Consider the following 17,039-nt stretch of genomic DNA (forward strand, 5'->3'; position numbering starts at 1 on the left):
ATTTATTCCTTTTACTAGTAGGGTGTGCATGTCATTTGAAGAAATGAAAGGGAAATTAGCACTCATTTGCTGTTTGTATTTGATTAAGAAAATTTGACTACCATAAGAGGGGGAAGGTGGACATTGATGTAATTTAATGTTCAGGAGGCAAAGTGATAAAATTGTATTCTTGGAGGAAATTTTTTAGAAATAATCTTTTTTCCTTTTGAAGATAAGTAAATGAGCAAAAGAAAGATTATCGAGGAAGAGACAAAGGCGATTGAATAGAGGACCAACTCAAGTGATAGTAAGAAAGAATAAATTTTAAAAATTCAATTTTAGATTTATTAGGGAAAAACGTTAATAAGAATCAAGATATTTAGTAGCCCATGTGATAAAATAAGACAGAGGTTGACCTAAAACTAAAGGAGTTGATGTTTCAGTTTCTTGCAATTTTAAGGCTGAAAAGTAATTGCACTAAACCAATCCAAAACTATATTTGTTTAGATGCCCTTACTTGCTAAGTACTTTTGTCCTCCAGAGTTAAAATGGCAAGGTTTTTAAAAAATAAAATTACCATACCTTGTCAAATCAACAAAACTCCTTGCAACTTGTTAAACTTCATCACACTTATCATATCATGTTTGTCAGATTAAAGTTGAGTTTGATCCCCCTTCCTCCTCTCAACTTTTTAAATCTCACTCCTCCCCTGCTTACTTTTTTTTTTTTAAATAGAGTTTGACAAATACTAAGTATATATAATTGTCATATATGCTCGGACAATTTTCAAAATTATCTATTGTGTTTACTTCTTGCAAACAACATATGCAAATGAATAAGAGCAAACCAACTGTAACAATAAAAACAAGAAAGGCAATCTAACCACCATATTCATAAATATTAATGTGGAGGGAAGGGAGTGCAAGTGAGTAGTCCCGAATTTGAATCCTCCCACTTATTCTTAAAAAAAAAATCATTGTATATCATTTCCTACTTCTTGAATACTTCAGCCCTTCTAATTTCTTTGAAAAAACTGAGTTTTGATCTTCTCAAGTGTTGTGAGGGCATCTTTTATGTTGATCCTGTTCTCTGGGACATCTAAAGTGCAACTTAGTGCAAGTTGCAAGATAGATGATACACAAGCTATGTTTTTCGCGACTTGTTCGTCCTCTGGATGAAGTAATTTCACATCAATAACTTGATCTACAGAACCTGGTAGTAATTCTTGGATCCAATGCCTAATGCTTATCTCTTCCTTAAACATCTCATCCTTAGGTCGTTTTCCAGTGAATGCTTCAATCATGGTAATGCCAAAACTGTATACATCACACCTTGTTGACACTAGTCCTTCTAATCCATGCTCTATCATAATTATTGAAATTCACATTAGCATGGCAGCAGGGGAAAAGAGAAAGCAGTTTAAAAAGATTATAATGTCTTCATATTCGGAATAGAAGTGTTATGACATATTGCATTGTGAACTTGGTTTGGCTGACGAGTTCTAGGGATACTCGTTAAGATAATAAGAGCCAATTTTTTGACAAGAGTAAAACTAATTTGAGAAAGTATTTAAATGCAGGTGAATAATATTTGTGAATGTGTATTCACATAACAAGTTAAGTATTATTAAGTATCTTAATGAGTGCTTCAAAAGCACGTGCCAGATTGCTTTACCAAAAACTAAAAGTTATAGGATTAGAGCCAAGAATAATAACCTGGGGCGATGTATCCAATTGTTGCCAAGGTTTTTGTCTGTACACGGCTTTCTCCATCTCCCAGCAATTTAGTAATCCCAAAGTCACTAAGATGACCGACCATATCTTCATCTAGTAAAATGTTACTAGGTTTCAAATCACAATGAATTATGGGAAATGAATACCCATAATGAAGATATTCCAACCCACGAGCCACATCAATCATGATGTCCAATCTTTGTATGATACTCAGGACGTGGTGGCCAAGATGGAGCCATTTCTCCAGACTTCCATTAGGCATGAATTCTAGTACCAAAGCTTTGAAGTCCGGATTAGAGCAAGCACTGATTACTTTGATCAAATTTCTATGACGAAGGCGGCGAAAGACTTCGCATTCTAAGTCAAAAGTTTTCGATGTGCCATCAAGTTGCATATCAAAAACCTTTATAGCCCAAATTATCCCATTTGCAGATACCCCTTTGTAAACTGAACCAAACGTCCCAGATCCAAGCAAGTTACTTTCACTGAAACCATTTGTTATTCGTTGAAGTTCATGGTAGGATACCCTTTGATGTGCTGTTTCTGGAAACAAATCATGGGCTAAAGTCGTAGTCTTCTTTCTTGTAAACCTTTTCATCAACAAAAGTGAAATGGCCAAGGCTAGGAATGAAGAACCTATTGGCAGCAACACAAGCAAGAGTATCTTTTTCTTTGATCTATGATGAAATGTTTGACAAGGTTGGAACCAAGGAGCACCACATAATGCTTCATTAGCAAGAAAAGATAGGATTGTGAAGTTCTTAAAAGGTCCTCCTTGAGGAATCGGTCCTTGTAGTTTGTTGTAGGAAACATTCAAATACTGAAGATCCAAGAGTACCTCCAGTGAGTTAGGTATCATACCAGCTAAACTGTTGAATGATAGATCCAAGTGCTGCAAAGCCAACATTGTCTTGATGGAGTCTGGAATTAACCCTTGTAGATTATTATGCTCTAAGGAGAGTTCTTGTAAATCCTGTAGTGCCCAAATAGTGCCAGGGATATCACCAGAAAACTGATTCACTGATAGATTCAGTTTGATTAGTGCCTTCATGTCTCCAATTTGGGAGGGCAAAGAACCATTGAGAAAATTGATGGACAAGTCAAGCTCCAACAGATCAGTAAGGCTCCACAAGCTTGTTGGCACGCTAGATGTTAGATTGTTAGAGTTTAAATAGAGCCATCTCAATGAAGAAATACTCCCTATGCACTCGGGTACCTTGCTAGACAGCCTATTGCTTGCCAAAATTAAATATGCTAAGTTGGGAATATGACAAAACTCACTTGGAATTGGTCCTTGTATCTTGTTATCTTCAAAACTTATCCACTGAAGTTGTCTTAAATCTGAGATGGAACTTGGAATTATTCCTGTCAAACCATTGCTTGCCAAATCTAGGAACTCCAAGTTGCTCAAGTTGCCTAGTGACCTTGGAATTTCACCTCCAAGTCCACAATGAGACATATTAATTGAGTCAAGAGAGTTGGAAAGATTTCCAATATACTCTGGAAGATTGCCATTCAGTGGATTTTCATCTAGCCACAATATTCTCAAATATCTGCAATTTCCTATAGAATTGAAGAAGGTCATATCTCCAGTTAGAGTAAAATTGTTGCTTGAAAGAGCTAAGCGTTCTAGGAATCTTAGGTTACCAAGAGAATCAGGAATTGCACCAATAAATTTATTATCTTCCAAATCTAGATGTGTCAATTTAGACGCATTGGAGAGAGTTGGCAATATAATTCCAGTAAATTTGTTGCCCCCAAGATAAAGCACCTCAAGATTGGGTAAAGTAACATCTAAAGTCGAAGGAAGAATGCCCGAAAAATCATTGCCATCTATGGACAGTACTCTAAGAGTTGAAATGTTGAATAGCTCTTGTGGGACGGGATCTCTTAACCAATTCATTCCCAAGCTTAGTATCTCCAATTTATAAAGGTGACCAATCCCACGAGGTATAACACCTGATCAAAAACCAATTACGCAACAAGTTAAATGAGAAGAGTAACCAATTCAACTGAGGAATACTTACATAATAATTATACATATATATCAAATATATATGAACAATATAATATAAATATATATCAAATATTCTATATGCACAATAAGCAACAATCGAATGGAAGTGGACAGAAAACAATACATTACTTGCCCCAAGTACCCATTTTATTAATAAACATTGTCTACTAATTATTTTTTTTGTATTTTTTCATTTTATTGCATCATTTCTTAGCATTTTTTAATTCGTTACTTCACCCATAAAAGAAAAATAAAAAGAAAAAATCCAGTCTTGTTAGCAACAATATATGGGACTTAAAAATCAAATAGACCATTTTGTGCATTTGTGGCCTTTAAGGTGATGAGGATTAGCCACTTTCTCAATTTTAAAGCCTTTTAAATGCCAATGTCATAATAAATTACAAAATGTAACTAAGATTTCCTTTGTGTGCATTGTAAGGGTAAATTAGGAAGAGAATCACTTGTCAACATTTTCATGTCATTTTTGTATGAAATAGGCTGATTTCGTTACAATAAGACTCAAAATAATGGACATTAGCTTAATATCCAAAGCCTCAATAGTGCTAAGTAAATTATTAGAGGGACCTCATGGTATATTTGGAAAATTATCTCTTTCACATTTCTAGCCTAATCCATAAAGATTTTTTAATAGGTACCCATTCAACATTCGTTAGTAAAATGATTTGCATCCAATATGCAATTTAATACACTTATTTACATTTATTTTCTCGTTTTGTATTTACACATTTTCCTAATTTAACTTTATTGTTTCCAAAAAGATCCCTTGTACCAGTTTTAATCAATATCCACTAAGTACCTAATAGCCAAAATTGTTCATCAAAGTTGTTGTCAATTTAGTATGGAGCTTGACAAAGATGAAATTGTCACAAATTAAACTCTTGACAGTGTTGATGTTAATGGTACATAAAGTACTAAGAATGTAAAAATTTATCCACACTAAATTTCACTAAGCAAAATAAGGGTGAGAATGATGATCTTGAGGCCTGATAACATTATTCTTAAGATGTTATTTACCTTGACTATACAAAATATTTGATACAGAGTTATGGTAAATTATCCTTAAAATACAAGAAGATTTAGAGAAAAGAGATAGCAAATTTTCTAATTTTCTCACAAGAATGATCAATTACAAAAATTAGTTTAATTGCGAAGAGACTTATTAATTTAGAAAAAAGCTATGTTTCAACAAAAAGCACAAGTAATCAGAAAAATTCCGTAAATTTAAGAAACTATTTGGTGGCATAAGATACTTTTTAATATGAAAAGATGCCAAAAGATGTGTGAATATTTCTACCTATCCCTCAAAAGATATTTCTACCCGTCGACCCCTATCCAAATGCAATCAAAATTGGATCATGGCCCAGATACGGTTGAATGCTATGACCAACAAGGATGCGGCCCCGAATGGCTATTGATCAAACAGGATATGAGGCTGGCTTTGAAAAGACTAATGTTTGTACCTTTTTAATCTTCATGATTTGGTCTGGTGATGGATTCGGCTGGAATGACACTTGAATGCGACACCGGATATTTGATCACTTGATCTGCTTGTGTTTCTTTTGAATTTTCACACATGTATATCCCTTAAAGTTCCATTCATACATCTTTCAAGAGTCATTGTACATTTCCACGTTTCATTTGTACATTTTTGTCTTATTTGAATATCTCCCATTTTATTTAACAAACTAATCTAATAATTCGCCACGTAGTTTGTAAATGAGATATCAAACTAGTACTAGAAAAACTATGCATAAAGGCAAGTATAGTTTGATTTAAACTTTTCCTTTAGTATAAATATATTAATATAATCTAACCAAATTAAGGTGGCTTATGGCATTAAACCTTGATTTGCAAACTAGATTAGATATACCACACACACATTATTATGAACATGATCAATTCACAAAGAAATTCAGTAATTTTACTAGCCATATGCTCCTTTCTAAATTCATAATCATAAACAGAAGTAAATCCAAACTTTTTCTAGAAGTTGCATCACTTCGATGATCATATAGGTGAAGTAACCTTCAAAATTTCTAAGATAAAGTACCATGAAAAACTTTAAACTTCATTAAGAGTATAAATTCAACACATAATCTATTAATATCATCATGCACTAATAGGTGGAATGGTACACAAAAGTACTAGTGCTCATAATCATACTAGTAATATTAGAATAAAGGCTCAATTCCCATTGCTAAGTGATTCTAGATGAAGAATTTCAATCCCATTCCGAACCACGTCAAATTCACTAAGCCCCTTAATAAAGCCTTAATCAACCAATCCGCTAAGTTGTTGGATGTTCTTAGATATACAATAGTCATGAGGCCATCTTTTCATACTTGTCCAAGATACTAGTGTCTTAGACATATTTAGACTAATATGTCTAGAGTTATCATAATACACTTTTTCAAGACTTCAGAAATAGTGGCTTTGATGTTACAGTATATAGAGACCAGAGAATAGGTTGCGGCAATAACTTAATATCAAGTAACAAATTCCTAAACCACTCCACCTCTTTGAATGTAGTGGCCAAAGTTATAAATTCAGATTGCATAGTGGAATAAGCAATTACCATTTGCTTCTCAGAAACCATGAAATTGCACTAGCACCACCCAAAATGAATATCCACCTAGTGCGAAATTCATATCATTGACACTAGTGAACCAACTTAGGGGTGGCCATAATTTAGATCTGAACCAGAATTGAATCGAAATCAACCTGACAGTTTGTTGAACTGGAACCTGAATCGAATTTTGGAAATCGAAATCGGAACTATAATCGTGACTAATGGTTTAGGTTTAGACTTACCAAAATTTTGAACCCAAATCAGAACCAATGGTTTATTACCCGTGCAAATTGTCTAAGAAAATATTTGCTGCCTAAATATATTAGACCAATTTAGAGTTTAATATCAATAGTCAACATTTAATACCAGCAATTCCAATCGTATTTCAATAACGCATTGTCCCATTTTATTAGTATCTCTATACTCCATGACTAATCTAAATCCAAGACGAATCTAATCTAATCAACAATGAGATAGTTTTTCATAAAATTTGCATCACTTTTTTTTTCTGGCACATTATAACACAATAAAGTTTTTTCTTTTCCTTTTAATTCACTGCCATATTTTCTTAAAATCAATTTATAATAACAAGTGTTTAAATATAGTTAAAATAACTTGAACTATAATCGGAAGAAATCGAAAACATGACTTGAACCAGAGGTTCAAGAACCGTAATCGTAATCATCTCTATAAGGTCCGGTTTAAGTTCTACCTTTCAAAAGAATTGGAACAATCAGTTTTTAAACTTGAACCAACGGTTCTGGAACTGTGATCATGTCTAAACCAACTAGCATTAGAGTAACCTTCAAACACCAGTGAAAATTATTATAAAAAAGCCCTAAACTCTTAATCCTTTTAAGATAACCACGAATTCTTTCAGTGGACTTCTAATGGTTCATACATGCAATCTTGATATATCTTACAAGTCAACAAATTGCATATGAACTATCTAGTCTTGCACAATGCATTGTATAGATCAAACTTCCATTGCACTTGTATATTCAATTTGAGTAATTGGATTGTGAGAATGTTCACATATTTCAAGTTAGGAACAAAAGGACTACTCATTTTTTTAATATTTAGATATCGAAACTTGTTCGATATCTTATCATTATAGTGAAATTTTCATAAAGATTAACCCTCACTATTTATCTTAAGTTTAATACCCAAATAGCATCTCTTTTTCAAGGTCCTTCATTTTGGAATTTGAAGAAAGATACTTCTTAATATAGAAGTGTCCTCCACATCTGTTATATTTATATCAAGAATAAGCATGTCATCTATATAGAGACAAATGATTACACCATTTTCTTAAGTGAACTTGGAATAAATATACTTATTAGCATTAGTGTACCTAAATCCACTTGAAAGTAATATGATTCAAATTTCTCATGCGATTATTTAGGTACTTGTTTTAAGTTATATAATGACTTAATCAGTTTGCATACTTTCTTTTCATTTTCAGGTATAACAAAACCTTCTAGTTGTTCCACATATACAGTCTCATCTAAATCAGCAGTTAAGAATGTTGTTTTTACATTCATTTTTTTTTTTTAATAACTTTTTTATTTTATTGATGAGAGAAAATTACAAAGCATAAACTCGTGTTACATACGTCTTATTTTCCGAATTGAAGGTAAACCTAATTTGTCAAGGCGAATTGCCCCACGAGCTTCCCTTGGGAACATAGTAAAGCTGTCATATACCTTGACCTTTTGATGTGGGTGGGAAACGCCCACATTAGACAACGCATCAGCAACTGTGTTAGCCTCTCGATAGCAGTGTGAAAAATGAATAGGTTCCTGCAGGAGCTTCCAAATCTGCCTGATCTCCCTTCGAATCTGCCACGGACATTGAGTGCTTCGTTGAATGATCCCAACTAAGAGTAGCGAATCTGATTGCACACTTATATTTTCGAATCCCCTATGTTTACACGTTTGAAGACCGATAAGGAGAGCCCAAGCTTCTGCACGGAGAGATGTAGTTTCTCCAAAATAAGCCGAAAAGGCAATCAGTGTTTACATTCATTTGATGTAGAAATAGATTGTACATTAAAGCGCTTGAATGCTTCACCCAGTAAGTTCTTTGGCAAACCAAAATTAAAAAATATAGAATTAACCATGTCTTCCAAAGTTCTATTCTTTCTTTTAATCAAACCATTTTGTTATAAAGTATATAGTGTACCAGATTGGTGTATAATATTATTTTATTCATAAAATACTGAGAATTTAGTAGGAAAATATTCACCTCTCCTATCACTTCTCAATATTTTGATTTTCACATTCCATTGGTTTTGACGAAGTGACTTATAAGATTTGAACATGTTAAAACATTCATATTTTGTTTTCATAAGATACACATGAATAAATCTAGAACAATCATCAATAAATTAATGAAATACTTATTGACACATCTTGTTAGAAAAACATTTAACTTACATACATCTGAATGTACAAGTTTAAAGAAACTAGTATTTTAGCCCTAGGAAATGGTAATCCAATTAATTTTTATTGAATGCAGGTGTGACACTTCTTTTCTTTATTACTTGCATAATCAATTGGCGACTCAATAAAATAAGCAGAATTAGACACTTTAGTGTTGCTTATTTTGAACATGCCATCACAAAGAGAAACATCATGCAACATTATTCTTTTCTTGGATAAGATTATTTTATCCAATTCTAGTACAACTCTAAAGCCATTCTTATTGAGTGTATCAGCCAATGGAAGATTTTTTCTCATATCTAGATCATGTAATATATTAGTGAGCACTAGTTTTTTGCTAGATGTGAATTGCAACTGCAAATTCCTGTGTCATGCACCTTAACGCTATTATGATTGCTCATTATAACATTTTGAATAAAGTTTTTTAAAAAGTACATTGAGCAAAAGAATTAGTATATAAGAAAATATTAAAGCCAAAACCAACTTAATAAATCATAAAAATAATAGATCAATTAATCTAATAGAGAGAGATAGAGAAGAGGTCGGGAATGATAGGGAAGAGATTAAGAGACCCTAACACTAGAATCTTTATTTATAGAGAAAAAAGACGAGTAATTAGTGCATAGTGGGCCTTAGGAAAATGACTAAGCATATATGGATTTGACTGATTAAGAATAATCTTAGCATTTGATGAAGATAATTGCTTTACAAAGAAGATTATTGTGTTGGCTGTATCCTCTCTATTTCCTCACAAATTATACAAATATTTATTTATGTATCTATTTCTCTCTATATCTTCTCTAACTCAATTTGTTTCAAATACTTTATATGTTTGTGTAAATTTGACTTTTATAATTTACTAAAGTAATTGGTTTCTTTGTCCTTGTATTCTTTCTACAAATTAATGAAAATTTTCTCCATATAATATTTTTATTGGCAGTGAAGTATAATCTTAGAAAAGTTAAGATGCATTATGTTGTTTTATGTGAGCAATTACTACTCTCAACTATTAATAGTTTAAGAATGCTTTTTCCATGATTTTATTGGGACAACTTAGAAATATCACTTATTTAGTTGGAATAAAGATTAAAGTAATTTATTGTAGAAAGAGAAGGGAGTTTGTATGAGTACTTCAATTTAGGTAAGTAATAAATGTAAATCAATTGATAATGTATTTATGATGTCACAGAGCAATTGTGATCTAATTATAGTTAGGCCAACGAGTGAACGGTGACCCTTAGTGAAATCATTTTTTTTTAGTCATGGGGTTTTGAAACCTTGATTTAATCAGCTTATGATAACATAAGTAAACATCAATAAGTATCTGGTTGTTACCTGTCAGGTTAGCAAACTGTATGCCTAATTGCTGCAAATTAGTGTGATTGCCGATATCTGCTGGGATTTGACCTGTAGAGTGGATCAATCATGATATTTACATAATTGCTTGAAAATGTATGTATGCATATATACAAGCAATTGTTTTAAGAAATACATCTTAAGCTACCGAAAATGGTACTGAGTAGTTTGCAAGATAAGATGATTTACATGTGTTCCCGGAATAATTCAAGTTCAATTTGTATATACACACACAAACACACACATATGTGCGTGTATATATCTATTATGTATGCATTTATAAAGGGGAAGTATTTATGGACTGTGTTCCCGGAAAAGGGTACTAAGTAGTTTTCAAAATAAAATGATTTACCATATATATATATTATGTATGTATGTATAAAGGAGAAGTATTTATGGACTGTGCTCCCGGAAAAGGGTGCTAAGTAGTTTTGAAAAGAAAATGATTTACCATATTGGCTGCAACTTGTTTGGAAATTGGAACCATTACAGCTATAGTGGTCATCTCAATCCGTGGTCCACCTCCTTGTTTCTATATCTTGTGAATTATAGTGATCATACTACGTCGTGTTTTTGGCAGAGTTTTGTGGACAGATGGAATTTAAATAACGAGATGCATATTACTTTAAAACATGATACAACGTATATCTAACGACGAATCCCGCAGCCCACATGAAGGAAATGGGTAAATTACACATTATTTTTCTTTGATTTAGCACTTGTACTCTTGTACATAAACTTCTTATAATTTAAACTAAAGTATCAGGGTGACTGATCTCTCCGTCTATAACCGAATTAGGCATGTCAATGGGTATGATTCGAGTTAGATTCCTTTAATCCAGATTCAGATCCAATAAATTTAATTGGACCTAGAACCATTAAATTTAGTTGAATCTATACCCAAATCCAAATCCTTATCGGCCTGAAAAAATAAGTACAAATTCAGACTCTCCTGGATCTGGGTACCCAATGAGTACCCGCTGTATTTTTCTAAATACACTAAAGTAAAAATATATAGATTTCAAAACAATATAAACGCCATCCAATTTTTATTTTTAAATAATAAAATTAATATATAAAAAGTTGAATGCAATATTATGAACCAAAAAATAACTATTATAGACTGCTTCGATTTATTTTTAAAACTTCAATTGTATCTACGTCCAATTTTTCATTTATTTGCCTATACTTTTTTTCTTTTTTCCAAAAAAGTATTTACTAATTACAATTACAACTAGGATTAACTTGAAAAGAGAAAACAATCTTGAAGTTTTACTGTATTCGATCCAATGACCATAGAATATTAGAATATTTTATAAATTTACTAATATATATGTATGTACATATAATTTAATTATATATATGAGTCTGGGTAGGGTTTGATATGGGTTTGGATTTGGATGTGGATCATAGAAAAGCAAACACTACAGAGATCCGTAACCCTTTTATAGGGTCTGGGATTGAGTAGAGTCTAGATTTGAGAAATTAATTCCAAATCCAATTCAAGTACAGTGGATTTGGGTTGAATTTGGATAAAATCCGATTCATTGACAAACCTAAACGGAAATGACTAAAATGTCAAATATACTCCAATGTAAAGATGGAAATTACTTGTTAACCATAAGGGCTTGTTTATAAATTTTGAAAAGATAGGAAAGTTATGCGAAAAAGCGCTAAATAGTAATGAACTAAACTGTAATGCACACTACACTTACATATCTTGGCCATTTAAGTAATTTTAGTTTTTAGACAATTACATCTAGACATTTATGCTAGTTCCTTGGGTTCTACTCTTCTTGTTCCTTCCCTGTTTCTTAAATTCCACCCCTCCCTTGCTTAAAAAGAAAGCTAGTTTCACTAAAAGCAACGGTTTTTGTGACTTTGACATTCTAATTCAAACCATAAGAGTTATATATTTTTTAAAATCATACTTCCTACGCCCCATATATTTAGTCATGATTGGGGATATGTGTTTTTTATACACAGTACACTCCATCAAAAAAATTTTCCTTTTGTTTCACTTTTACCCTTAATCATATGCTGGTTAAAGTAAAAAATAGAAAACAAACCCATCACATTTGTTTTTCTGCATCATTAATGAAGGGTATAAGTTGAATTTCAGAATATAAAATAGTTAGGAATGTCAAACATAACAAATATTTTAGAACAGCCAAAAAAAGAAAATATGGGAACTTCAATAGGATAGATGAAGTAATAGGAATTTGATGGAAAGCACTAAATCACAATAGGGTAAAGTATTTTTCTAGAGGAAATTGTAACTCAAAATAAAGAAAACGTATCTAATGGTACCTTGAATATCGTTTGCACCTAGATATAGGTTCCTAAGCGCAGTTAGATTCCAAATTTCTCGTGGAATATTTCCTGCCAGATTATTGTATGACAAGGACAAGATTTGAAGCCTCGGACAACCTCCAATACCAGCAGGGACTGCGCCGCTAAACTCGTTATATGACAAATAAAGCCCTTGGAGTTGTGGCAGATGATGGCAGATACGTACCGGAAGGTAACCAGATAAGGTATTATTCGAAAAACTAAAGTGCTGCAATGACGAAAGGTTAAATAAAGACCGAGGCAAAGGGCCTTCAAGTTTGTTATTTCCCATGTCAAGGAACTCCAAGTTCTGTAAAGCGCTCCAGTCTTGAGGCAGATTTCCAGTCATGAGGTTCGTACCTAACCTGATGGTCTCTAACATCGTTGCATTAGAGAGCGTTGTTGGCAATGAACCAGAAATTCTGTTACTATGGAACGAAAGATAACGAAGTCGATATAAAGCTCCCAACCATGATGGAAATTCACCATCAAAGCTATTGAATGCAAAGTTGATGTGCTTGAGTCGACGCAAATGAACCATCTGAGTTGGAAGATTTCCATGGAAGCTATTGTTTTCAAGATCCAGCCAGACTAAGAAGGAGAGATTCCCCAACTGTGGAGGAATGGTTCCAAATAAGCCCAATTTGGGAAGCTGTATGGCGGCGACTCTTCGATGGCGTCTGTTACAAGTGATTCCTATCCAGTTACAAACAGAGGTAGAAGTGGACCAATTGACTGGAAGGATATTTTGGGGGTCGGAAATGGCAGCCCTGAAGGCAAGAAGAGCGCCTAGATCATGATCACTGGTGTTGTTATGGGCAACAACGTTAGTGGTACTTGAGGAAGCTGTACCTAGGCTTGCGACCAAGGCTGCAAGGAAGAGGAAATAAGCTTTCTCCATATTCAATTTCTTTTCCAGAACGTGGATGTATACTCGTCTTGTCATAAGGAACATATATAAATGGATTGAAGCACAACAACTCTTCTTTATTTCTATTTTTTATTCTTTTTTTGGTCTTTGGAGAAGAGTACCTTTATAAATATGATAGTGATGGCACCGTGGCGGTAAAGTAGACCTTGCATATGACTTTTCCATCTTGTATAGTATGGTAAACTATTTTAAAGTGTTTTTAAACTATTCAAATTATCAACTTCCAGTATTTTATCTATTTCAAGTCTCATATAATCCCCTCAAAAATAAATAGTATCTAATTTTGATTCTTCGATCTATTTCTACATTAAAGTTAATAAATTTGAAGGTAAAATTTGATGAATCTAACAATGGAAATAGACCGAAAAAAGTCAAATTTTAACATTTTTTTATTGTTGGTGAGTGATTTTAAGACTTGAAATATATGAGCGACTAAAATTTGATAATTAGAATAAGTTAGGGGCTCCCTAGGCAGCTAATGTGTATAATAACCTCGCATACGACTACCTTATAAAAAGTTTCTGACATGAACAAATTCGTATGTCATGGAATACGAGAGATATGGAGAAGCTCCACAGCCACACATCAGCCGTGTGGGGATTTGAGTACATGTATGTGCAATAATCCAATGGTAGTCATCTCTTATTTGTCGATTTAATGTGAGCTAAATTTTTGTCAGGTTTGGGGAATCGGGCGGAGACTAGATTAGCATTTTTCTTTGCTTCTTGGTCGACGGGAGGCGTTCTAGGCGCGAGAGAGAGAACTTGAGGAAATTGTTTTTTTTTTTCCTTAGGTAAGCAAATTGGTTTTTTTTTAACTCAAAATATTTAAAAGGGCAAATTATCTAATTGGCCCTTGAACTCTTTGTCTAGGTAAAAATAAGCCCTTCATCTATTTTTTCCTGACTTTAAACCCTCAAACTTGTAAAATTGGGCACTTATGACCCTTTTAGCCAATTTCTCCGGTTTTGCAACCGAAGGCCAATTCACACGAATGTTATTGTACTTCTTCGAAGGGCATTTTTGTCGCAGCTTTGGCAAGTTTCAACTTTCGACAGATCGAAGCAGAAAAATTCATCACTTCCGGCCAAGTCGTAATTTCACCACTTCAAATCCCATCCCGACTTCGAACTCCCCTACCCATTACCGTAATTTCAGCTCTCTACTTCCTCATCAGCGTTGCCGGAATCAGCTTCTTTCTCCTCGCCGTCCTTCACCCCAGGCCCGCTCCTATCTTCCGCTGTGGTCACGTTCAGGACACTTTCAGAGCCTTCTATTCTCTTTCCAGCACTTGGCAACTTGAAGGAGGAGACTCTGGCATCGGAAATGCCACTGGCACGGAGCGGCGGAAGCTTCTTGGGTTCGTCGGAATTCAGACGGGGTTTTCCTCGTCAGATCGCTGAGAAGCCTTGAGGAGTACTTGGATCCCTTCTAAGCCTGAGGGTCTTCTTAGGTGTTTCCAATCGGTTCTTCTTTCCTTTTTTCTTTTTGTATGCATTGACCTTGAACTGGTTCAATTGAGCTATTTTTTTGACGCAATCTAGTTTGCTGGGAGAAAAAATTTATAAACTAATCAAGAGGACAAAAGACTGGTCTAATCACTCTATAATCATGCGTCTCTACTTTGTCAAAAGAGGCAAAAGAATCTGGCTTTCGGTTGGTTACAAACCGTAGGATTTCCTATTATTGCCATCCCACTACTCATCTCCTATTTCCATGGCCGCAAAATTGAAAGGCCAAACACCAAGCTAGTATTGATGAAATATCCTCTATTCATTGCCGCCGCCGCCATCGGCCTCTTGACCAGCATAGGCGACTACTTCTACGCCTACGGAATGGCTCGGCTCTTTGTTTCGACCTCTTCCATCATCATTGCTTCACAGCTAGCTTTCACTGCTGTCTTTGCTTTCCTTCTTGTCCAGCAGAAGTTTGCTGCATATTCAGTCAACACCATTGTTTTGCTGGCCGTGGGAGCTAGGGTTCTGGCTATGCACACCAGTAGTGACCAGCCCAAGGGTGAGTCCACCAAGATGTTTTTTTTTGGGGTTCCTCATGACGCTTGCAGCCGCGGCTTTGTACGGCTTGATTTTGCCGGTGGTGGAGCTGATGTATCTCAAGACAAAGCAAGGTTAAAATCGGATGAGGGTCAGGTTGAGAAAGCGGCGGCGGCGAGGGTTTTGCAGAGGGAAGGACGAGGAGTTGTTCCCTTTTTGCTTAGAAGATGTGGACAAAAATGTCCTTTGAAGAAGCACAATGGCATTCGTGTGAATTGGCCTTCCGGTTGCAAAACTGGAGAAACTGGCTAAAAGGGTTACGGGTGCCCAATTTTACAAGTTCGAGGGCATAAAGTCAGCCAAAAATAGATGAGGGGCTTAGTTTTACCTAGACAAAGAGTTCAAGAGCCAATTGGATAATTTGCCCTATTTAAAATGGTGCGCATGTATGTATATACGTGTGTATATATGTATGTACATGTATGTATCTCTATATGTATGTATATATATGTATATGTATATGTATGTTTCTCTATATATACGTGTGTATATATATATACCTACATACATATACATATACTATAAGCAAAGGATTTAAAGAACGTGATCGAACTGTAACAACTTGAGAAAAATAGAACAACAGTTAAATGAGCAGTTAACAGTACAATTGTGCTGCTAATAAAGACTAAAAGATAAACAAAGCTATATTGCAAGGGCAATTAACAGAACCATACTACTCTTTCCATGAGGACTATACCACGGCAACAACTAACTTTCCGTTTCTCGAGTTAGTAGTCTCACTTCAAAATTTTCTTCAATTTTTTGTCCTCATTAGACCCTTAAGTAAATTATTACGAGAGGCAGTTGTAATTATGATAAACCTCTAGGGAGCAATGTAAGATATCTCAAAGACTTTGCAGTTTTTTTTTTAATTTTTTATTCAAGAAGAACTCTAAACCTTACAACAAAGCATTGTTGTACATGTCTAATTAAATTTTTTCTAGTTTCATCTAATAAATGTAATTTTTATAAGATTTGATATATTTCTCACTAAGTTGATGTAAAAAATAAAATTTAACTACACTAAACTAGTATGAGTGATATTATTAATATTATAAAAATTACAGCAATCAAATGTGACAAAGAGTCTGTTAGGAAGGTAAGTTTTTTGCCTAGTTTTTCTTTTAGAAAGTTTTTAACAACTTTAGTTACGATAATCTAAAAAAACTTCTCAAAATTTTTAAAACCCACACCTACAATATCCAAAAATGCATAAAAAATTTTTCCCCTTCTTTCTTCTTCTTCTTCCTTCCCACACCTTAGTCTACTACCACCTCCGCCATCGGCCAGCATTGACCACACCTCCATTGGTGCTAGTGCAAGTGCCAACCGGTGATTCTCTCTCTCTCTCTATTTTCTTTCTTTCCTCCCTCTCTCTCCTTCTCCTTCTGTCCCCTTGGAGTTCAAATTTGGTATTTTTAGAGTGATTTTTGTGATTTAAAAAATAAAACATTAAACTTAATTATTTTATCCTATATTATGAACTAAATAAAGAGATAAATATATTTAAAAAATTTTAAATTACATGCTATCCAATACAATAAGTACTTATTAAACTACATTTCTAAACAATATACTTAAAAGTATTTAAGCACTTAATAAATA

General features: G+C 33.9%; 1 protein-coding gene and 1 pseudogene across 2 annotated transcripts; one reads left to right on the forward strand and one right to left on the reverse strand.

Annotated features, from left to right (window-relative positions):
* Positions 1–842: 842 nt before the first annotated feature.
* LOC113717586 (uncharacterized) lies at positions 843–13,471 on the reverse strand. 2 transcript variants are annotated; one of them, XM_027242341.2, is made up of 5 exons: positions 12,430–13,471; positions 10,099–10,170; positions 8,026–8,306; positions 1,695–3,671; positions 843–1,341 (listed from the first exon to the last, which is right to left on the reverse strand). In XM_027242341.2, the coding sequence occupies exons 4-5, from the start codon at positions 3,613–3,615 to the stop codon at positions 995–997; spliced, it is 2,268 nt and encodes a 755-aa protein (XP_027098142.2). In that variant the 5' UTR covers positions 3,616–3,671; positions 8,026–8,306; positions 10,099–10,170; positions 12,430–13,471; the 3' UTR covers positions 843–994. The 2 variants fall into 2 exon arrangements, with proteins under 2 accessions (XP_027098142.2, XP_027098141.2); XM_027242340.2 differs by having other exon boundaries at positions 8,026–8,285; positions 12,430–13,469.
* Positions 13,472–13,942: 471 nt separating this feature from the next.
* LOC113718307 (purine permease 1-like) lies at positions 13,943–15,513 on the forward strand (annotated as a pseudogene).
* The last annotated feature ends 1,526 nt before the right edge of the window (positions 15,514–17,039 follow it).

The sequence above is a fragment of the Coffea arabica genome, chromosome 11e (genome assembly GCF_036785885.1).
Source record: "Coffea arabica cultivar ET-39 chromosome 11e, Coffea Arabica ET-39 HiFi, whole genome shotgun sequence".
NCBI classification, from domain to species: Eukaryota; Viridiplantae; Streptophyta; class Magnoliopsida; order Gentianales; family Rubiaceae; genus Coffea; species Coffea arabica.

Excerpts from the sequence above, each read along its gene's own strand:
- LOC113717586 (XM_027242341.2), bottom strand. The coding sequence starts at position 3,615 with ATGAATTGGTTAAGAGATCCCGTCCCACAAGAGCTATTCAACATTTCA. Across the intron at positions 1,342-1,694 it reads AATTGGATACATCGCCCCAG|AGCATGGATTAGAAGGACTA; the intron begins GTTATTATTCTT and ends TAATTATGATAG.